The 22534-nt window shown below is 48.9% G+C and overlaps 1 protein-coding gene across 1 annotated transcript in view; it reads left to right on the top strand.

Annotated features, from left to right (window-relative positions):
- The window catches only part of MAP4K5 (mitogen-activated protein kinase kinase kinase kinase 5), a 116810-nt gene that overhangs the window by 33384 nt on the left and 60892 nt on the right, over positions 1 to 22534 (top strand). The window contains exons 3-13 of the mRNA XM_075330241.1: positions 6025 to 6115; positions 6831 to 6895; positions 8399 to 8454; positions 18445 to 18492; positions 18584 to 18626; positions 18709 to 18781; positions 18868 to 18999; positions 19264 to 19326; positions 19438 to 19519; positions 22039 to 22155; positions 22269 to 22341. Coding sequence (XP_075186356.1) covers positions 6025 to 6115; positions 6831 to 6895; positions 8399 to 8454; positions 18445 to 18492; positions 18584 to 18626; positions 18709 to 18781; positions 18868 to 18999; positions 19264 to 19326; positions 19438 to 19519; positions 22039 to 22155; positions 22269 to 22341 — 843 coding nt within the window. The remainder of the gene's footprint in view (positions 1 to 6024; positions 6116 to 6830; positions 6896 to 8398; positions 8455 to 18444; positions 18493 to 18583; positions 18627 to 18708; positions 18782 to 18867; positions 19000 to 19263; positions 19327 to 19437; positions 19520 to 22038; positions 22156 to 22268; positions 22342 to 22534) is intronic.

Here is a 22534-nt window from a genome sequence, read left to right on the forward strand (position 1 = left end):
TTAATAAAGAGATTAAAAAGAATCTGTCCCAGCACAGATTCCTGCGCTACCCCGCTGGTCCCAGCACAGATTCCTGCGCTACCCCGCTGGTCCCAGCACAGATTCCTGTGCTTCCCCGCTGGTCCCAGCACAGATTCCTGCGCTTCCCCGCTGGTCCCAGCACAGATTCCTGCGCTTCCCCGCTGGTCCCAGCACAGATTCCTGCGCTACCCCGCTGGTCCCAGCACAGATTCCTGCGCTACCCCGCTGGTCCCAGCACAGATTCCTGCGCTACCCCGCTGGTCCCAGCACAGATTCCTGCGCTACCCCGCTGGTCCCAGCACAGATTCCTGCGCTACCCCGCTGGTCCCAGCACAGATTCCTGCGCTACCCCGCTGGTCCCAGCACAGATTCCTGCGCTACCCCGCTGGTCCCAGCACAGATTCCTGCGCTACCCCGCTGGTCCCAGCACAGATTCCTGCGCTACCCCGCTGGTCCCAGCACAGATTCCTGCGCTACCCCGCTGGTCCCAGCACAGATTCCTGCGCTACCCCGCTGGTCCCAGCACAGATTCCTGCGCTACCCCGCTGGTCCCAGCACAGATTCCTGCGCTACCCCGCTGGTCCCAGCACAGATTCCTGCGCTACCCCGCTGGTCCCAGCACAGATTCCTGCGCTACCCCGCTGGTCCCAGCACAGATTCCTGCGCTACCCCGCTGGTCCCAGCACAGATTCCTGCGCTACCCCGCTGGTCCCAGCACAGATTCCTGCGCTACCCCGCTGGTCCCAGCACAGATTCCTGCGCTACCCCGCTGGTCCCAGCACAGATTCCTGCGCTACCCCGCTGGTCCCAGCACAGATTCCTGCGCTACCCCGCTGGTCCCAGCACAGATTCCTGCGCTACCCCGCTGGTCCCAGCACAGATTCCTGCGCTACCCCGCTGGTCCCAGCACAGATTCCTGCGCTACCCCGCTGGTCCCAGCACAGATTCCTGCGCTACCCCGCTGGTCCCAGCACAGATTCCTGCGCTACCCCGCTGGTCCCAGCACAGATTCCTGCGCTACCCCGCTGGTCCCAGCACAGATTCCTGCGCTACCCCGCTGGTCCCAGCACAGATTCCTGCGCTACCCCGCTGGTCCCAGCACAGATTCCTGCGCTACCCCGCTGGTCCCAGCACAGATTCCTGCGCTACCCCGCTGGTCCCAGCACAGATTCCTGCGCTACCCCGCTGGTCCCAGCACAGATTCCTGCGCTACCCCGCTGGTCCCAGCACAGATTCCTGCGCTACCCCGCTGGTCCCAGCACAGATTCCTGCGCTACCCCGCTGGTCCCAGCACAGATTCCTGCGCTACCCCGCTGGTCCCAGCACAGATTCCTGTGCTACCCCGCTGCTGAGCTTCAGTATCACAGGAGATCAACATTTCTGCTGTACAGAGCGGTGCTGATGATGATGTTGAAGCATCACTCTGACCAGCAGAAGTGATCAGGCTGTATCTGCTTCAAGTCCCCTAAGAGAACTAGTAAAACCAATAAAAAGGTGTAAAAAAAAAAAAAGTTTTTAAAATGTGAAAAAACACATTAAGATGACCCTCCTTTTTGCCCCATTGAAAACAAAAAATAAATACACATATTTGATGTTGCCAAGTTCAGAAATGCCCGATCTGTCAAAATATAAAATAATCTGATCAGTAAGTCATACCGAGAAAAAAAATCAAAGTGCCAAAATTACGTTGTTTTTTTTTTTTGTTTGTTTCTGCAACATTGCAATAAAATGCAATAACATGCGATCAAAACATCACATGTACCCAAACATGCTATAATTAAGAACATCAGCTCAGGACGCAAAAAAAAGAGCCATCACCGTGTCCCAGATCCTGAAAAATGAGAATGCTACGAGTCTCAGAAAATGGCGACAAAAGCCCAATTATTTTTATTTATTTTTTTTTGACAAATTTCTCACATTTTTTTTTCATGACTTAAATAAAAAAATAAAGCTATGCATGTTTGGTATCTATGGACTCGTACAGACCTGGAGAATCATAATGCCAGGTCAGCTTTACCACATAGTGAACATGGTAGATAAAACAAAACCCCAAATAATCCTGGAATTGCACTTTTTTATGCAATTTCACCGCACTAGGTATTTTTTTTCCTGCTTTCCAGAATATGTGGCAGAATAGATGGTGTCGTTTACAAGCACAACTCGTCCTGCAAAAAACAAGCCCTCATACGGCTATCTTGACTGAAAAATAAAAAAAATTGTTATGGCTCTTGGAAGAAGAGGAGGAAAAACGAAACAAGCAAAAACGCTGGGTGGTGAAGGGCTTAAATATTGGTACCACAATTTATATTATTTTATGTTCTTGAATTAGAAATTCTCCTTGTGGTTTACTGGGGCCCTGACGGCCGACAATACCGGGTCATGCTTTCTTTTCAGTCTTGTTTAATTTGTCGTTTATCTAAACCCCTGCTTCCTCTGGCTTTAGGAGTCCTGGGTTCAGTGTCTCCGCCCCCTGGACTCTTAATAACAACATCCGTTCTTTACTGATCTTTTACAGGAGAGCTATTCTTGGGAAACTCTTGGGATGTTCATCTTTTTGTGTGTCTTGATTCTTACAGTTTTCCAGTCTGAGTTCCTCACCCACTGTTTGGTTTTTTTTTTCCTCCAGTTTAAGTCACTACTGAGCATCTGGCCAGCATCCATATAGCCGGTGTGTGTGGCTCTCGGCTCTTCTTTCTCAGCATGGACTTAGCTCTGTCTTCAAAGACTTCCCTGCTGATTCATTGTTCTCCTCGCTTCCTCTAAGTGACTTCCATTCTGTGCATTTCTTTTTTTGCAGCTTTGCTACTTCAAAGTGCAGACCGCTCCATCTCGCTGTGGCTTCCCTCTCCGTAGACTGATGTCATGGACGTGTGAGCCCTGGTTGCATTCCTTTGCATTGTTTTTTAATCCTGCGTTCCCATCAGACGATGCCGCTCCCCGGCGTTGTCCTGGAACAGCAGGTGAAGCATCTCCTCCCCAGACAATCGCAGCGCTCTTGGGCGTTGGACCCGTCGCTGTCAATGGACAGGACTTCTGTAAACAAATCGCTCTGCAGCGTGTCCCAGCCTGTCTTCCTCGTAGAGCTGCATTGCAAAGGGAATTGAGTCTTGACAGGCATTTTTTTTGCTTGAAATGCTACATGTAAGCACACGCAGCGTGAAAGCGACGGCACCACCGTGAAGTGTATTTTTGGCACGAGACTTGACAGCCGGATTGTAGCCTGACATCCCAATATATGTAATAATTAACTAGGCGTGGCATTTAACTCGTTGAGTTGGGTTGTGAATTGCACTGGAATTTTGCGTGAAAACTGGAGTTTCCCGGTATAAATATTCATCAGGGTGTACACTCGGTACATCTATTGTCAATCATATGTAGTAGGGGATAGGAGATAGCCTCCTGATCGCTGGATTTTATCCATAGGCGGAGATAGGGGATAGCCTCCTGATTGCTGTTCTTTATCCATGGGCTGGGATAGGGGATAGCCTCCTAATCATTTTGACTTTATCCATAGGTTGGGATAGTGATAGCCTCCTGATCGTTGGACTTTATCCAGAGGCAGAGCTAGGGGATAGCCTCCTGATCGTTGGATTTTATCCATAGGTGGGGATAGCCTCCTGATCGTTGGACTTTATCCAGAGGCAGAGCTAGGGGATAGCCTCCTGATCGTTGGATTTTATCCATAGGTGGGGATAGCCTCCTGATCGTTGGACTTTATCCAGAGGCAGAGCTAGGGGATAGCCTCCTGATCGTTGGATTTTATCCATAGGTGGGGATAGCCTCCTGATCGTTGGACTTTATCCAGAGGCAGAGCTAGGGGATAGCCTCCTGATCGTTGGATTTTATCCATAGGTGGGGATAGCCTCCTGATCGTTGGACTTTATCCAGAGGCAGAGCTAGGGGATAGCCTCCTGATCGTTGGATTTTATCCATAGGTGGGGATAGCCTCCTGATCGTTGGACTTTATCCAGAGGCAGAGCTAGGGGATAGCCTCCTGATCGTTGGATTTTATCCATAGGTGGGGATAGCCTCCTGATCGTTGGACTTTATCCAGAGGCAGAGCTAGGGGATAGCCTCCTGATCGTTGGATTTTATCCATAGGTGGGGATAGGGGATAGCCTCCTGATCGTTGGACTTTATCCAGAGGCAGAGCTAGGGGATAGCCTCCTGATCGTTGGATTTTATCCATAGGTGGTGATAGGGGATAGCTTCCTGATCGTTGGACTTTATCCAGAGGCAGAGCTAGGGGATAGCCTCCTGATCGTTGGATTTTATCCATAGGTGGGGATAGGGGATAGCCTCCTGATCGTTGGACTTTATCCAGAGGCAGAGCTAGGGGATAGCCTCCTGATCGTTGGATTTTATCCATAGGTGGGGATAGGGGATAGCCTCCTGATCGTTGGACTTTATCCAGAGGCAGAGCTTAGGGGATAGCCTCCTGATTGCCGGACTTTATCCAGACACAGGATTAGGGGATAGCTTCCTGATCGCTGGACTTTATACATAGGCTGGGATAGAGGATAGCCTCCTGATCGCTGGTCTTTATCGTGAGACTAGGATAGGGGATAGCCTCCTGATCACTGGACTTTATCAATGGGCTGGGATAGGGGATAGCCTTTTATGGTATTTGTATAAATCTGCAGCTGATGTTCTGAGTATGATCCATAGGCTGGGATAGGGGATGGCCTCCTGATTGCTGGACTTTATCCTTAGCTGGGATAGGAAATGTAACAAACAGAGGAGCAACTGGAAATCAGTTTGTTTTCTTCTGCAACTAAGGAATTGCAAGACGTGTGTAGTCTGTGGCTGTCCTCGCTTCTTAGTTGTGCTAACCATGTACAGCGGTCCTCAGCCGATGACTCACATTCTTCATCTATGACACCAGCCGGGACGTGAAGCTCGTGACAAATGGTGCACAAGGTTTATCTGCGCATCTTGTCTGCCGTTCCAAATGTTGGAAATATCACAAACCAACATGAACGCTTTACTGCTGAGTTTCTATGGCTCAGATTAACGTGGTGGGGCTGTACGAAAGGAGAAAAGTTTGTGTTTTTAATTTTGAACAAAACGATTGCTTTTCATTAAAATCTTTTCTCTGTTTTGGTTTTTACAGGCTCTTTAGCTGCACATTGGTGGCTGCAGAATGAGTTCACTGGGAAACGGTCAGTGAACTTGTTTGGCCGCAGGCTGCTTTGTATGGGCTACCACCTCCCAAACTCTTATGACTATAAGGCTATGGAGTTCTGCGGCCAGTCCGGACATCGTAGGCCATACATAGAAAGTTGCATGTCTGATTATGAAACTTTCTGAACTCCTCTCAGCTGGTTGATGACTACATCAAAGTTTAGGTCAACTTTGATGTGGTTTGTGGTTGCTAAGAGCAGTTTAATTTTTTTTTTGTTTGTTAGAAGCAGCTCACAAATGCTTCTCCTATAACTCACCCTACAGCAAGCAACAAGCGGGGGCAAAAAAAAGAGCATTTAGCAGCCAAATGGTGCAAAAAGTTTAATAAAACCCCTTTGGAAACATTTTTTTCCCCAAAAATACATGGATTTATGAAAAAAAATCCCTTAAAGGAGCCTTTATCCTTTTAAAGACTGTTTGTTTTTTTTCATCATTTGTACCTGGATTCATGCACGGTGCATATTTCTAGCATACAGTACATTTTTGCATCTGTTGGCATTTATCTGCGCTTATCACCAGAATGATCCCATTGAGAATGGATTCGACATCTCAAGGGGATCAAAATTGGACATCTGGTTCCCTACAAAATGAATACAAAGTCCTGTGTCAATCGGACTCAGTTTTCTGTATCTGTAACAATTTTTTTTATGTTTTTTATTTTATTTGCAAGGTTGGAAAAATTGCAATAAAAGCTCCAACATGGGAATGCACCCTTAAAAATCCCACAGAAATGATTTTTGTGCCTGTGTACGCTCTTGGATGTGCCACCATGGCAGAGTTTTGTTTCTTTGCTTTACCAGATCTCTTCTGTGTCTGCAGGTGACGACTTCTCTCTAATACAGCAAGAAATCTTCATGGTGAAGGAGTGTAAGCACAGCAACATCGTGGCGTACTTCGGCAGCTATCTCTGGTACTGTTCCATTCCTGATACTTCACTGTGTACAGTCTATTGGGACCCTCGATAATCCCAAGTACGGGAATGGAGGGGCATCCATGCATATGTGCCTGTGCTCAGTTCTTGCTCTGTGAATGTCGGAGGTGCCGGAGTACAGCCATCATTTATCTCCTGCAGTCCAGGAATGGAGTTTTTGAGCCTCTAGCTGCAGGATCAGTGGGGGTCCTACCATTTAGACAACCATCGAGCCACAAGTTATAACTTCTCTTTAGATTAGGTGATCACTTTTAGGGTGCATTCAGATGTCCGCATAAATCTGTCCAAGATCAGACTGGAATGCATGGACTGGTTGCGGGGGTCACCACCCAAGCTTGTGATTATCATATAATTCTATACAGCTATCACGCTCAGGTCATTGCAGTGTGATCTCGGACCGATATCTGCGGACGTCTGAATTAGCTCTTAATGTTGGAAATAACCTAGTTTTAAGACTTTTCCAAAAAATTTCTTGACACTCTTCTATCGTAAGGACTTGGGATTTAAACGTCCATGTCCCGGGTTCTAGAAGACTAACCTATTACATTCTGCTGTTTTAAGTTTGCTCTTTTTTGAATCCCAAGGCTTTGAATAGGTATATATGTTTTGATTAGCAAATACACACTGGTGACTGTCTTCTGATGGACACTTCCAATAATGTAGTAACTTGTTTTCTCTTTTCTGTCTCTCCTAGCCGAGAGAAGCTATGGATCTGTATGGAGTACTGTGGTGGAGGCTCTCTCCAGGACATATATCATGGTAAAGTACCGTCCTAGAAAATGACAATGCCGTAGCCAATGTGAAACAGTTTCTGGTTACAATGTTAAGCTTGGAGACTGCTCGGCAAAATCCAGGACCTTAACAAGAGTTCATGTCCAGTTGGTATAAATCCAACATACTGTAAAGGCCGCTTTACACGCAACGACATCGCTAACGAGATGTCGTTGGGGTCACAGAATTCGTGACGCACATCCGGCCTCGTTAGCGAGGTCGTTGCATGTGACACATACGAGCGATCACGAACGATGCAAAATACTCACCAATTCGTTGATTGTTGACACGTCGTCCATTTCCGAAATATCGTTGCTGATTTTGTTCGTCGTTCCTGAAGCAGCACACATCACTACGTGTGATACCACAGGAACGACGAACAACAGCTACCTGCGTCCTCCGGCAATGAGATGGGCATGACTTTCATGCGGCTGCTCTCCGCTTCTATTGGACGCCTGCCGTGTGACGTCGCTGTGACGCCGCACGAACCACCCCCTTAGAAAAGAGGCGGTTCGCCGGCCACAGCGACGTCGCTAGGAAGGTAAGTATGTGTGACGGGTACTAGCGATTTTTGTCCGCCACGGGCAGCGATTTGCCTGTGACGCAAAAACGACGGGAGCGGGTGCTTTCATGAGCAACATCGCTAACGATGTCGCTGCCTGTAAAGCAGCCTTAAGACCTCAGCCGGGGATAAGTAACCTAACAAGAAGCTTCTCCTTGTCTCCAATGACCATGCCAGTCTTAGGAGTAGAGAAATAGGGTCATGGCAAAACAATCCTAAGGGGTACTTTACATGCTGCGACATCGCTAGCATCTGCTAGCAATGTTCAGCGCGCTAGCACCCGCCCCCGTCGCACATGCGATATGTGTTGATTGCTGCCGTAGCGAACATTATCGCTACGGCAGCGTCACATGCACATACCTGCTCGGCGACGTCGCGGTGACTGCCGAACAATTTTTCCTTCAAGGGGGAGGTGCGTTCGGCGTCACAGCGACGTCACCGCAACGTCACTAATCGGCCGGCCAATAGAATCGGAGGGGTGGAGATGAGCTGGACATAACATCCCGCCCACCTTCTCCCTTCCGCATTGCCGTCGGGACGCAGGTAAGGAGATGTTTGTCGCTCCTGCGGTGTCACACACAGCGATGTGTGGAGCTGCAGGAGCGACAAACAACATCGTACCTGCGGTCGATCCGACATTATGGAAATGAACGACGTTACACAGATCAGCGAGATTGTACGCTTCTGTGCTCGTTCATTGTTCCATCTAGGATTTACACGTTGCGATGTCGCTACCGACGCCGGATGTGCGTCACTAACGACGTGACCCCGACGATATAGTGGTAGCGATGTCGCAACATGTAAAGTACCCCTTAGTCTAAGGAGTGTCAGGAGCCCATGTTTTGGAAAGCTTATTGGTGTATTACTTGGGAAGTCTCCATCTGTGACCATGAATAACGGTTCATCTGGGTCATTCTTCTCCTTTGCAGTCACTGGACCACTCTCAGAAAACCAAATTGCCTACATGTGCCGGGAAACCTTACAGGTATTTGTGTTTTCATACAATCTTGGAATGAAAAAATACTATTAAAATTGCTTTCTATTGCAAATATTCTTGAGGTGTACATCCTGTAATGAGCACGATCCTGTCAGTGATTCTGAGACCGATTTAAGACCTTCCATGGTAGTCTTGATCTGCAGGATAGAAGCGCTTTCCCTGATTTGTAGAATTGTGGATCTTTTAAAAATGAAAATGTGATCAGCATATTTTACCGAGTGAGATCAATATGTGACGCTCCGAATGTCTGTTCACTCCCGGGAATATCACATTATACAGGTTCGCTCTCCATGACGGATCATGTCTAGTGTCTCTTGTAGTAAAAGGAGAATCGGTATCTTTTTCCGGCTTTTGCTCTATTTATTATTTCTTTGAGACTTTTTAGTCTTCAGCTTTTAATGTAAAAACTCAGTAGAAAAAAAAGAGGATGTGGCTTTTTGTTCTTTCCTAATACTGGCGGACACAGTCTGTTATGTTTTAACCATTGCTACAATATTCTATTTTTCTTTTTCGCTCCTAATTGGGAGACCCAGACAGTGGGTGTATAGCTACTGCCTCTGGAGGCCGCACAAAGAACTACACTTAAAAGTGTAAGGCCCCTCCCCTTCTGGCTATACACCCTCCCGTAGGAGTACGGATTCCTCAGTTTTAGCTTTGTGCGAAGGAGGTCAGACACGCACGCATAGCTCCATTGTTTTTAGTCAGCAGCAGCTGCTGACTATGTCGGATGGAAGAAAAGAGGGCCCATACAGGGCTCCCAGCATGCTCCCTTCTCACCCCACTGTATGTCGGAGGTGTTTGTAAGGTTGAGGTACCCATTGCGGGTACGGCGGCTGGAGCCCACATGCTGATTCCTTCCCCATCCCTTTTTACAGGGCTCTGGGTGAAGTGGGATTTACTGGTCTCCAGGCACTGAGACCGTGCTCCATCTACAGCCCCTGGAGAAGATGCTGGATGGAGCGGAGTACATCAGGGACATGGCCCTGCTTCCTCAAGGTACTCTGTGTCCCCGTGCATTTGGCGCTCACACCGCAGCATGCTGGGTGTTGTAGTGCGCCGGGGACATCAGCGCTGCGGCGCTTGTGCCATGGCCTCATTCAGCTTCGCTGAAGCAGGCACACTTTTGGGAAACGGTCGCGCCGGCCGCTGGGACTGCGGCGCGGCTGGCACTTGTGGTGCGCCGGGGACTTCAGCGCGGGCCGCGCTTTTACGGCGGCCGCGCTGATAACTCGAGTCCCCGGCTTTTGCGGCCTGGTTCCATTCGTTCCCGCCCCCAGACCTGCCAGTCAGGAGAGGGGCGGGACGCTGGTCAGTGCATCAGCGCTGAGGGCTGGAGTCGTTTTTACATACTCCAGCCCTCACAATTGGCACAGAGGGGACACTGTTTCCCGCACTTTTGTTTGGGAACTCCCACGGACCGCCCCTCTCCACAGACGCCGGCAGCCATTCCTGCTGACACGCTGAGCTGCAGAGGGGAGCCGGGGAGACCCAGACAAGGAATCTGCGCCTCTTACCCGCTATTCAGCGGGCGGTAAGCAGCCCTCAGGGCTCACCCCCTCTTGTGCCAGTAGTAATCTTAGTATTTTGTTCCTGCAAATACTTTGTACTGCATAGCGCTGGTCGCCCTTTGGCTATAGACTCTCTCACATTGCAGAGAGCCAACAGCATGTCGTCCACAAAACGCAAGGGTGCCAAGGCACAGACATTATATGCTTCCTGTACCGCATGTGGGACTTTTCTACCGGCAGGCTCCACTGACCCCCATTGTGTGCAGTGCTCGGCCCCTGCGGCACTTGCACAGTCGGGACCTCTGCTGGACGTGACCCAGGGTGTACCACCTGTGAATGCTGTCCAGGTGACAGGAACTGAGTTTACAGCTTTTGCTGACAGAATGTCTCTCACTATGTCACAAATTCTTGACACATTGCGAGCTATGCCTGTACTTCAGGCCACGGACACTGTGCAATCATTGCCCCCTGGTCCCCCTCAGCTGAATTACCTCCAAGCTCCGGGACGGGCACATACGTCTCAGGGTGAAGACTCTGACTCGGACGATGGCCCCAGGCAACCTAAGCGGGCTCGCTATGAGGGGCCTTCACATTCATCTCAATGGTCAGGATCCCAGCGAGATGAATCTATGGGAGATGAGGCGGACGTAACTGATCAGGATTCTGATCCTGGGACCGCTCTCAATCTAGATACACCAGATGGTGACGCCATAGTTAATGATCTTATAGCGTCCATCAATAAGATGTTAAATATTTCCCCACCAGCTCCTCTTGTAGAGGAGTCAGCTTCGCAGCACGAGAGAATCCATTTCAGATATCCTAAGCGTACATTAAGCACTTTTCTGGACCACGCTGACTTTAGAGACGCAATCCAGAAACCCCACGCTTATCCGGAAAGGCGTTTTTCTAAACGGCTTAAAGATACCCGCTATCCTTTTCCCCCTGAGGTGGTCAAGGGTTGGACCCAGTGTCCAAAAGTGGATCCTCCAATTTCCAGGCTTGCAGCTAGATCCTTGGTTGCAGTTGAAGATGGAGCGGCACTTAAAGATGCCACTGACAGGCAGATGGAGCTCTGGCTGAAATCCATCTATGAAGCGATTGGAGCGTCGTTAGCGCCATCTTTTGCTGCCGTATGGGCACTCCAAGCTATCTCAGCCGGGCTTGTGCAAGTCGACTCAGTCACACGTGCATTTGCCCCGCAGGTAGCACCATTGACCTCGCAAATGGCGGCATTCGCGTCGTACGCGATTAATGCTGTTCTTGACGCTACAAGCCGCACGGCAGTGGCGTCAGCCAACTCCGTTGTTTTGCGTAGGGCCCTGTGGTTGAGACATTGGAAGGCAGATTCTCATTCCAAGAAGTGCTTAACCAATTTGCCTTTTTCTCGTGACCGATTGTTTGGAGAGCGTTTGGATGAAATCATCAAACACTCCAAGGGTAAGGACTCATCCTTACCGCAACACAGACAAAACAAACCCCAACAGAGGAAGGGTCAGTCTGGTTATCGGTCCTTTCGAGGACCGGGCAGGTCCCAATTCGCCTCGTCAAAAAAGACTCAAAAAGACCAGAGACGCTCAGATTCTTGGAGGTCTCAGTCACGCCCAAAAAGGACAGCCGGAGGAACCGTTGCCAAGACGGCGTCCTCCTGACTTGCAGTCTCCGATTCCCACACCCTCGGTCGGTGGGAGGCTTTCCCACTTTGGCGACATTTGGCTGTCACGCGTCAAAGACCGTTGGGTGAGGGATATTCTGTCTCACGGGTACAGGATAGAGTTCAGTTCTCGTCCGCCAACTCGTTTCTTCAGAACTTCTCCACCACCAGACCGAGCCGATGCTCTGTTGCAGGCGGTGGCCGCTCTAAAGGCGGAAGGAGTGGTGACCTCCGTCCCTCTTCAGGAACAAGGTCACGGTTTTTACTCCAATCTGTTTGTGGTCCCAAAAAAGGACGGATCGTATCGACCCGTCCTGGATCTAAAGTTGCTCAACAGACACGTAAAAGTCAGGAGGTTCCGGATGGAATCCCTACGCTCCGTCATAGCCTCAATGTCTCAAGGAGATTTTCTAGCATCAATAGATATCAAAGATGCGTATCTCCACGTGCCGATTGCGCCAGAGCATCAGCGTTTCCTACGCTTCGTCATACACGACGAACACCTGCAGTTCGTAGCGTTACCTTTCGGTCTGGCAACAGCCCCCCGGGTCTTCACCAAGGTCATGGCAGCAGTAGTAGCTGTTCTGCACTCGCAAGGTCACTCGGTCATCCCGTATCTAGACGACCTGCTTATAAAGGCACCCTCTCAAGAGGCATGCCAACACAGTCTGAAGGTGGCACTAGACACTCTCCAGAGTTTCGGGTGGATTATCAACTTTCCAAAGTCTCATCTAACCCCGACCCAATCTCTGACTTATCTTGGCATGGAGTTTCATACTCTCTCAGCGATAGTGAAGCTTCCACTGGACAAGCAGTGTTCGCTACGGACAGGAGTGCAATCTCTCCTTCAGAGCCAGTCGCACTCACTGAGGCGCCTCATGCATTTCCTAGGAAAGATGGTAGCAGCAATGGAGGCGGTCCCGTTCGCGCAGTTTCATCTGCGCCCTCTACAATGGGACATTCTACGCCAATGGGATGGGAAATCGACGTCCCTCGACAGGACTGTCTCCCTCTCTCAGACTGCCAAGGACTCTCTGCGTTGGTGGCTTCTCCCCACCTCATTGTCACAGGGAAAGTCGTTCCTACCCCCATCCTGGGCAGTGGTCACGACGGATGCGAGCCTATCAGGGTGGGGAGCGGTGTTTCTCCACCACAGGGCTCAGGGGACGTGGACTCAGGAAGAGTCCACCCTGCAGATCAATGTTCTGGAAATCAGAGCAGTCTATCTTGCTCTGCGAGCCTTCCAACAATGGCTGGAAGGCAAGCAGATTCGGATTCAGTCGGACAATTCCACGGCAGTGGCGTACATCAACCACCAAGGGGGAACACGCAGTCGCCAAGCCTTTCAGGAAGTCCGGCGGATTTTGACGTGGGTGGAAAGCAAAGCGTCCACCATATCCGCAGTTCACATCCCAGGCGTGGAAAACTGGGAAGCAGACTTTCTCAGTCGCCAGGGCATGGACGCAGGAGAATGGTCCCTTCACCCGGACGTGTTTCAGCAGATCTGTTGCCGCTGGGGGACGCCGGACGTCGATCTGATGGCGTCACGGCACAACAACAAGGTCCCAGTTTTCATGGCACGGTCTCACGATCACCGAGCGCTGGCGGCAGACGCCTTGGTTCAGGATTGGTCGCAATTCCGACTCCCCTATGTGTTCCCACCTCTAGCATTGTTACCCAGAGTTCTCCGGAAAATCAGGTCCGACTGCCATCGAGCCATTCTCGTCGCTCCAGACTGGCCAAGAAGGTCGTGGTACCCGGATCTGTGGCATCTCACGGTAGGCCAACCGTGGGCACTACCAGACCGTCCAGATTTGCTGTCTCAAGGGCCGTTTTTCCATCTGAATTCTGCGGCCCTGAACCTGACTGTGTGGCCATTGAGTCCTGGATCCTAGCGGCCTCAGGTTTATCTCATGAAGTTGTTGCCACAATGAGACAGGCTAGAAAACCATCCTCAGCTAAGATCTATCACAGGACGTGGAAGATATTCTTAGCTTGGTGCTTGGCTCAGGGGTTTTCTCCCTGGCCATTTGCATTGCCAATTTTTCTTTCTTTCCTGCAGTCTGGGTTGGAAAAAGGTTTGTCGCTTAGCTCTCTTAATGGTCAAGTCTCCGCGCTATCCGTATTCTTTCAGAAGCGCTTGGCACGGCTTTCTAAAGTACGCACGTTTCTCCAAGGAGTTTGTCATATCGTTCCTCCTTACAGACGGCCATTGGAACCCTGGGATCTAAACAAGGTTCTCATTGCTCTCCAGAAGCCGCCTTTCGAGCCTTTGAAAGAGGTTTCCCTTTCTCGGCTTTCACAAAAAGTAGTTTTTCTTGTGGCGGTCACGTCTCTTCGAAGAGTGTCCGAGCTAGCGGCGTTATCTTGCAAATCTCCCTTCCTGGTGTTTCACCAAGACAAGGTAGTACTGCGTCCAATTCCAGAGTTTTCTCCCAAGGTGGTTTCTTCCTTTCATCTCAATCAGGATATCACTTTGCCATCTTTGTGTCCGCATCCAGTTCACCAATTTGAAAAAGGTTTACATCTGTTGGACCTGGTGAGAGCACTCAGGATTTACATTTCTCGCACGGCGTCTCTACGCCGTTCTGATGCGCTCTTTGTCCTAGTCGCTGGTCAGCATAAGGGATCGCAAGCTTCCAAATCCACCCTGGCGCGGTGGATCAAGGAACCAATTCTTCACACATACCGTTCTGCTGGGCTTCCGATTCCATCTGGACTGAAGGCCCATTCTACCAGAGCCGTGGGTGCGTCCTGGGCATTGCGGCATCAGGCTACGGCTCAGCAGGTGTGCCAGGCGGCTACCTGGTCGAGTCTGCACACGTTTACCAAACACTATCAAGTGCATACCTACGCTTCGGCAGATGCCAGCCTAGGTAGACAGGTCCTTCAGGCGGCGGTGGCCCACCTGTAGGAAAGGGCTGTCTGACAGCCCGTTCATGTGGTATCTTTTTACCCACCCAGGGACTGCTTTTGGACGTCCCACTGTCTGGGTCTCCCAATTAGGAGCGAAAAAGAAGAAGGGAATTTTGTTTACTTACCGTAAATTCCTTTTCTTCTAGCTCCAATTGGGAGACCCAGCACCCGCCCTATTTGTTCTTAGGGTTTCGTTTTTCGGGTGCACATGTTGTTCATGTTGTTTCTTAAGTTCTCCGATCTTGTTATCGGATTGAATTTGTTTTTGAAACTGTTATTGGCTTTCCTCCTTCTTGCTTTGGTACTAAAACTGAGGAATCCGTACTCCTACGGGAGGGTGTATAGCCAGAAGGGGAGGGGCCTTACACTTTTAAGTGTAGTTCTTTGTGCGGCCTCCAGAGGCAGTAGCTATACACCCACTGTCTGGGTCTCCCAATTGGAGCTAGAAGAAAAGGAATTTACGGTAAGTAAACAAAATTCCCTTCTTTTCCTACACACATGCAGTATATGGAGAAAAGTATTGGGACGCACGTGTTAATAATTGAATTCAGGTTTTTCATTCAGTTCTATTACCAAAATGCAGTTCCTCACCATGCTCTCTGCCTTTACTAACGTGATAGAATGGCCAGTGGTGCGGAGCTCACTGATACCAGCATGTCTTGTAGTAGGAGCCTCCAAGTCCATTCATGACATTTATATCTCCTAAATCTTCCCCCATCACCAGTGAGTGTTATTATTGAGAAGTAGAAGGAGTCGCAGTAACTCAGCCACAAAGTGGAGACCCTGTAACGTTACAGAGCGGGGGGCCGAGTGCTGAGGAGCAGAGGGCAGAAAAGTCGCCAACGCTCTGCTGACCCCATAACTGCAACGTCCTGACCCCCCCCCTCTGCTAACATCAGCACAAACTCTGCGCCCACCGAGAGCTTCATGGCCTAGCAGCTTCAGCAGCTGTACATCACCAAGCACAATGCCTAGCGTCAGATGGAGCAGTGTAAGGCTATGTGCGCACTAGAAAAGTGATTTTTCTCAAGAAAATTTCTTGAGAAACTTCTGGGAGTTGAAGATTTCCGCACATGCGGAAAAATCCGCGGGAAAAACGCATGCGGATTTGCCGCGGATTTACCGCAGGTTGGTCCCTGTGGTTTTGCAATAAATAATATAGATAATCGATACAGATAAGGGATAGAGGGAAAGATGGATAGATGAATAGATAGATGAATAGATAGATAGATGAGAAAGACCTATATAATGTCCCACCCCCCTGCATTTTCTAATCTGGCACCCTTTTAGTGACTTTCATGTGGCACTAAAGGGTGCTTAGCCTTGTATTTAGCCATAAAATAAATAATTAAAAAAAAAAAACGACGTGAGGTCCCCCCATCTTTTGTTATTTTACATTAAATAATTTAAAACAAAAAACGTGGGGTTCCCCCCAAATTGCATCACCAGCCGAGGTAAAGCGGACAGCTGTGGTCTGGTATTCTCAGACTAGGGAGGTCCACTGTTATTGGACACTCCCCAGCCTAAAAATAGCAGGCCGCAGCCGCCCCAGAAGTGGCGCATCAATTAGACGTGCCAATCCTGGCGCTTCGCCCCAACTCATCCCGTTGCCCTGGTGCGTTGGCAAACGAGGTAATATATGGGGTTGTGTAATGTTACCTGGCATCAAGCCCTGGGGTTGGTGAGGTCAGGCGTCTATCAGATACCCGACATCACCAACCCAGTCAGTAAGAAATAAAAAATAGACAACAAAAAAAGTTTTATTTGAAAAAACACTCCCCAAAACATTCCCGCTTTCACCAATTTATTGAAAAGAACAATCAATTCCACGTCCGGCGTAATCCAATAACGGGGGGGGGGGTTCCACCGCGATTCATACCATAGTCGCTGTCTCAGTCAATGAAGAACTGAATGTTCCCCATTGGCTGGGAGAGCAATGCAGTGACCTGAGCTAACCTCAATAGCCCAGGTCACTGCATGGGATGCCGAGCGCTGCTGCCAGGAGGATAGATGAGATCATTACCTGCTGTGATCATCTCCTGTACTGCTGACGTCAGCGCTGTCACTGACTTCTATGCCCGCCGCGTTGTCAGAAGTATCGCGAGAGCCCGTGACGTCACCGCTAGTGACATTCTCGGGCCGCTTGCGAGACGGGCATAGACAGCAGTGACCGCGGTGACGTCAGGAGATCGTCACAGCAGGTAATGATCTCACCTCCTGACAGCAGCGATCGTCATCCCCGCGGCTGCCTGCGCTGCAGGGTGACAAGCTGCTGACACTGCGGGCACACACTGACACGCTGCAGTGCAGGCAGCCGCGAGGCTGGAGCGGGACATAGACTGCACGGGCACCTGGAGGTCGTACGGAAGTGCTTCTGTGCGGCGTCCAGAGAGTGTGACGTCTGTGTTTACTCTGCTCCGCTTCCTCTTCCTGGCATAATGACATCGCTTCCTACAAAACCGCAATCAGCGATGAGCATTACCGCAGGTAAATCGCGGCTATACCGGGGGTATACCGCACATCATTTGCTACCTGCGGTATACCCCCGGAATTTCGCGATTACATTACAGTGAATGGAGTGAAATTCCGGGGGTATTCCGCAGCTACCTGCGGAAAATAATGGACATGCTCATTTTCTCAAGAAATTCTTCTCAAGGAAATTTCTTGAGAAAAATCCGCAGTGTGCGCACAGCTATTTTTTTTCACATAGGATTTGCTGGGAAATGTCTGCACAAAGATTGCAGACATTTCTTAAGAAATTTCCGCGGCAAATCCGCAGGTAAAACGCACTAGTGCGCACAGGGCCTAAAGCCGCCACCACTGGACTCTGGAAGAGATGTGTTCTGTGCAGTGATGGATCACACTTCTCTATATGCGCCTGACGTGTCTGGGTTTGATTCCAGAAGAACGTTATCACCCTTACTGCATTGTGCCCGCTGTTTGGTGTAGGAGGATAATGCCCGGGGATGTGTTTCAGAGGTCAGCCTTGGCTCACTAGTTTCAGGGAAGAGAAATCTTTTGCTTCAGCACAAGACATCGTGGAGAATTGTAGCTTCCATCCTTGTTGGAGCAGTTTGTGGAAGGCCTTATGTTCGCCATGACTGTGCCCAGTGCACAAGGTCCATACAGATGTGGTTGGGGGTGGGATGGGGGGGGGGGGGGGGAAGTCTGTTAGAAGAACATGACCCGCCACTCTGAGTCTGGACCTCAGCCCCATCTAACACCTTGGGATCAACTAGAAGGGAGTTTGTGAGACTCACCCCTCCTCCAACATCCGGGCCTGACCTCACAAATCCTCTTCTGGAAGAAGGGGCAAATATTTCCTTCGATACCTCCCCAAATCTTGATGAAAACCTTCCCAGAAGAATGAGCTTTTAAGCCCTGTGCGCACACTGCGTTTTTTTTCACCAACAGGTTTTGCTGCATGTTTTCTGCAGCAAAAATAATTGCATGTCAATTCTTTTCTGCAGGTACCTGCGTTTTTTGCCATAGGTAATGGTCAAAAAACGCATGTGCGGTAATCTTTCAGAGGGTGCAGAATTTTCTTAAGAAAATTCAATTTTCTAGTGCAGCTGAAAAGGGGAATGTGGCAGTGAAGTCTCTGTCCTTTGGTAATTATAAATATGGCTGCCTGGGATATTACGACCATTGTGCAAGGCCGGTGTCCAGCTCAGTCTGGCCCCAAAGGAAAATATTGCGTTTGCAGCTTATGGCAACGGTGCTGTTACTTGTTGGTGGTCTAAGCTCGCCATGTAGCCACAGCCAAATTATGATGTTGGGTTTTTCTCTAGTAAAGCATGATACAGTCTTGTAATGTGAATATTGTCATATCCTTATGCTGTTCTGCCACCCTTACTCATGTCTCTGGTTTGTTTGTTTTTTTTGTTGTTTTTTTTTTTTTAGGGTCTGGCATATTTACACAGTAAGGGTAAAATGCACAGAGATATCAAGGTACGGAGGGCATGGATGTGATGTCACAGATTTATACCAATGAGGTTCCCTTCATTAAGATCTTCATTAATGCCACATGTATCTCTTGCAGGGTGCCAACATACTACTCACTGACAATGGGGATGTCAAACTAGGTACCATCTTATCTTCTATGTTCTATATTGGGCAGGGTTTTCTTTGTCTTCACAGTACATCACCCCCTTGTTTCTCTTACAGCGGACTTTGGGGTGGCAGCAAAGATAACTGCAACTATCGCCAAGAGGAAGTCTTTTATTGGGACGCCATACTGGTAACGAGACTTTTGTTTTGTATGTTTTTTTTCTTTTCGGATCATCTGAATGTAGCTAGTATATAACTATATCCACTGCATTACAGGATGGCTCCCGAAGTGGCGGCAGTGGAGAAAAACGGAGGCTACAACCAGCTGTGCGACATCTGGGCAGTCGGCATCACCTCAATAGAACTGGCAGAGCTGCAGCCGCCATTGTTTGATCTGCATCCAATGAGGTTTGTTATGTCATTCATAATCTTTGTGAATGATTTAAAGGGATCTTCCACTGCGAGAGTGTAAAGATTAGATCTTACAGCTGCTGCTCAGCTGTTTATTTTAGGGCGATTGCAATGTAAATGCTTAGTCCCCCTAGGAACAACGCTGCCCTTGATTGCATAACCCCGGAAGACTATGCTTATTCACTAATCTACTATATTGCATACAAATTAGTTTTTATTGTTCAGTATTACATCTATATTTACATGTTTTATTTCACCTAGAGCTTTATTCCTCATGTCAAAGAGCAACTTCCAGCCTCCGAAGCTAAAAGAGAAGCTGAAATGGTGAGTACAGCCGTACCACCCGTAGAGCAAAGGGCCTTCATAGAGGTTGGGTGACTACTAATTTAAGAGCCATATTGTGACCTTTACAAACTTGCGTCTCTTCTTTTGCAGGACGCCGATCTTTCACAACTTTGTTAAAGTTTCTCTCACCAAAAACCCCAAAAAACGGCCAACTGCAGAGCGACTGTTAACTGTAAGTACCAAGTCTGGGTTTTGTATGTGTAAACGCAATATACCATACAGACAAATCTAATCTCATCTTAAGCAACTATTGACATGGCATTCAGTTAGCGGTGGGAGTTCATCAGTCAAAACCCCCATCAACGGCTAAAACAGAGGGGCTGCAAACTGAATATTACTGGGATTCCAAATTTTATATGTGGTTCAAAACCCTGGATGACGTCTCATCTTAGGCCCATGTAACCCAGAAAGGCCTCCCTCATCCATTGTGTTGAAGTGCAATCAGCCCAATGGCCGGCACGATGACTATGCAAAGGAAGTAAGCTGTCCCTCTTCTTTTACTGCGTTGTTTCTGCGTCACATTTCCTTGTACCAAACACAGAGACTTCAGTTTGCACGGTAGGAGCAGGGTCTCCTTGCCCAGTCATCCAGGATCTGCACCTCTGTTGACAGACATACAAATCTTCATTATTGATGCATATTGAAAATACCAAATAACAGCCATATCAGCGTGGAGTGATAAAAAAAAATTGACATGTTTATGATCCATGAAGCATGCTACCATGACTAAAGCGGGATTTACACGCTACGATATATCTAACGAGATGTCGGCGGAGTCACGTCATAAGTGATGCACATCCGGCATCATTAGTGATATCGTAGCGTGTGACAGCTATGAACGAGCATAAATACTCACCTTCTCGTTCATCGTTGACACGTCGCTCATTTTCTAAAAATTGAACGTCCGGTTGTTCAATATTCCCGAGGCAGCACACATGGCTCCGTGTGACACCCCGGGAACGATGAACACAGCTTACCTGCGTTCCGCCGGCAATGCGGAAGGAAGGAGGTGGGCGGGATGTTTACGTCCCGCTCATCTCCACCCCTCCGCTTCTATTGGGCGGCCGCTGTGTGACGTTGCTGTGACGCCGAGCGTCCCTCCACCTTCAGGAAGTGGATGTGCGCCGCCCAAAGTACGTCGTTTGGAAGGTAAGTACGTGTGAGAGGGGGTTACAGCATTGTGCGTCACGAGCAAGAAATTGCCCGTGCCGCACAAACGATGGGGGTGGGTGCGATCGCACGATAAATTGAAGCATGTAAAGCAGCCTTAAGAGAGCTTGAGGCACCATAAACATGTCAGTGTTTTTTGTCACTCGAAACCGATATGAATGTTGTTTGGAATTTTTGTTATACATCAATAAAGAAGATTTTCATGTCTGTGGAACTGGATCTCTTCTTCTTGTTTTTATTTTCAAGTGTTTTGGCAGAAACACTATCCGAGCTCCGGACAGAACTGGAATCCGGCATCACTTGTGAGCTAGACTTTGTCACTTTACCTCTGCTGACTCCAAAGCGAGAAGAAAAGTCGGCTCCAATATGTTCAAAACAATCTAAGCCACAGACGTTTGGGGATATTGTTCTGTGTAGTGATGAAATGACACTGGAACTTTTTGCAGTATGTGGTGTAAGAAGAAAAAAGCATATGCTGAAAAGAACATCCTTTCTATAGTGAAGCATGGTGGGGACTTGGTGATGCCTACAGTGAAGGATGGCGAGGGCTTGGTGATGCCTACTGTGAAGCATGGCAAGGGCTCTTTCGTGTCTACAGTGAAGCATTGCAGGGGCTCAGTGATGTCTACAGTGACGCATGGCAGGGGTTCTGTTTTGCCCACAGTGAAGCATGGCAGTGTCTTGGTGATGCCCACGGCTAAGCATGGTGGTGGCTTGATGATGACTATACTGAAGCATGGCGATGGCTCTGTAATGTCTACAGTGAAGCATCTCTGGGGCGCCGTGATTTCTACAGTGATGCATGGTGGGCACTCTGTAATGCCCACAGTGAAGCATAGCGGGGCCTCGGTGATGGCAACAGGGAAGCATAGCGGAGTCTTAGTGATGCCTACAGTGAAGCATGGCGGTGGCTCAGTGATGCCTATAGTGAAGCATAATGGTGGCTTGGTGACGCTGTGGGGCTTCTTTGCTTTCTTTTGGCACTAGAAACCTGCAGCATTTGGAGGACAAGATTGAATCAGTCAAGTATCAGGAAATACTAGGAGAAAACGTCATGTCTTCTATGGAGAAACTGAAGCTTGGGCGTCCTTGGACCTCCCAACAGAACAGTGATCCAAGCCTCAAAGTCCACCACGTTTTGATTTCAGAAGAAGTGCTGAAAGATTCTGGATTGGCCTTCACTGTGGCCTGACTTAAACCCCCATACAAAATCTTTAGTGGGATGTGAAGAAGGCCGTTCCAGCACACAAACCCTAGAATATTACTGACATGTAGGACATTGTCCATGAGAAGCTGGTGTCTTGCTATGAATCACATTTGCAGCAGGTCATAACAGCCAGTGGGGCTCCTCGAAGTACTAAAAACACCCATCGTGAACGGGGTGAGCTTTTTCAGTGGGGATCAGGCCTGTTTTGAGTTTTGCTATGGGACTCTCTGATTTCAATGTGTCTCCCTGGTAGAATAAATATGAATATATTTTTAATATCCCCAATATTAATGAGGCATATTCTCACTTTTCAGCACACTTTTGTAGCACAAGGAGGTCTCTCGAGATTAATGGCATTGGAGCTCCTGGACAAGGTCAACAATCCAGACCACCACCACCATTATATCGAGCCTGACGATGATGATCTGGAGGTGAGTAACCGGGCCTTGCCAGTCCTTTTTCAGGACTTGGGGTACTGAACCTCCCAATAATGTCTTAAGTGCGCTTTGTCGTAAGTAATAAAGCGCATTGCGATCTCTTTCAGCCCATATTGGCTGTGCGCCACACCATCAAGTCTACCAACAAAAGAGCCGAGAGGACGGTGTCTGAGCTCAACTGTGAGTTGCCCGCTAATAATTCATCTATATTTATGGTGTTAGCCAAGCGATGGCTCCATTGCTGTTGTAAAACGACTACTCCTAGCATCTCTGCTTTCATTGCATCCTGGTGGTCGTTTTGCATTAGTTGCTAGTGTTTCCATGGACTACTACATCCTCCACTGCTTAGGAGAATTGGGGTCCCAAGTGCCCC

This window comes from Anomaloglossus baeobatrachus, chromosome 12 (genome assembly GCF_048569485.1).
Source record: "Anomaloglossus baeobatrachus isolate aAnoBae1 chromosome 12, aAnoBae1.hap1, whole genome shotgun sequence".
NCBI classification, from domain to species: domain Eukaryota; kingdom Metazoa; phylum Chordata; class Amphibia; order Anura; family Aromobatidae; genus Anomaloglossus; species Anomaloglossus baeobatrachus.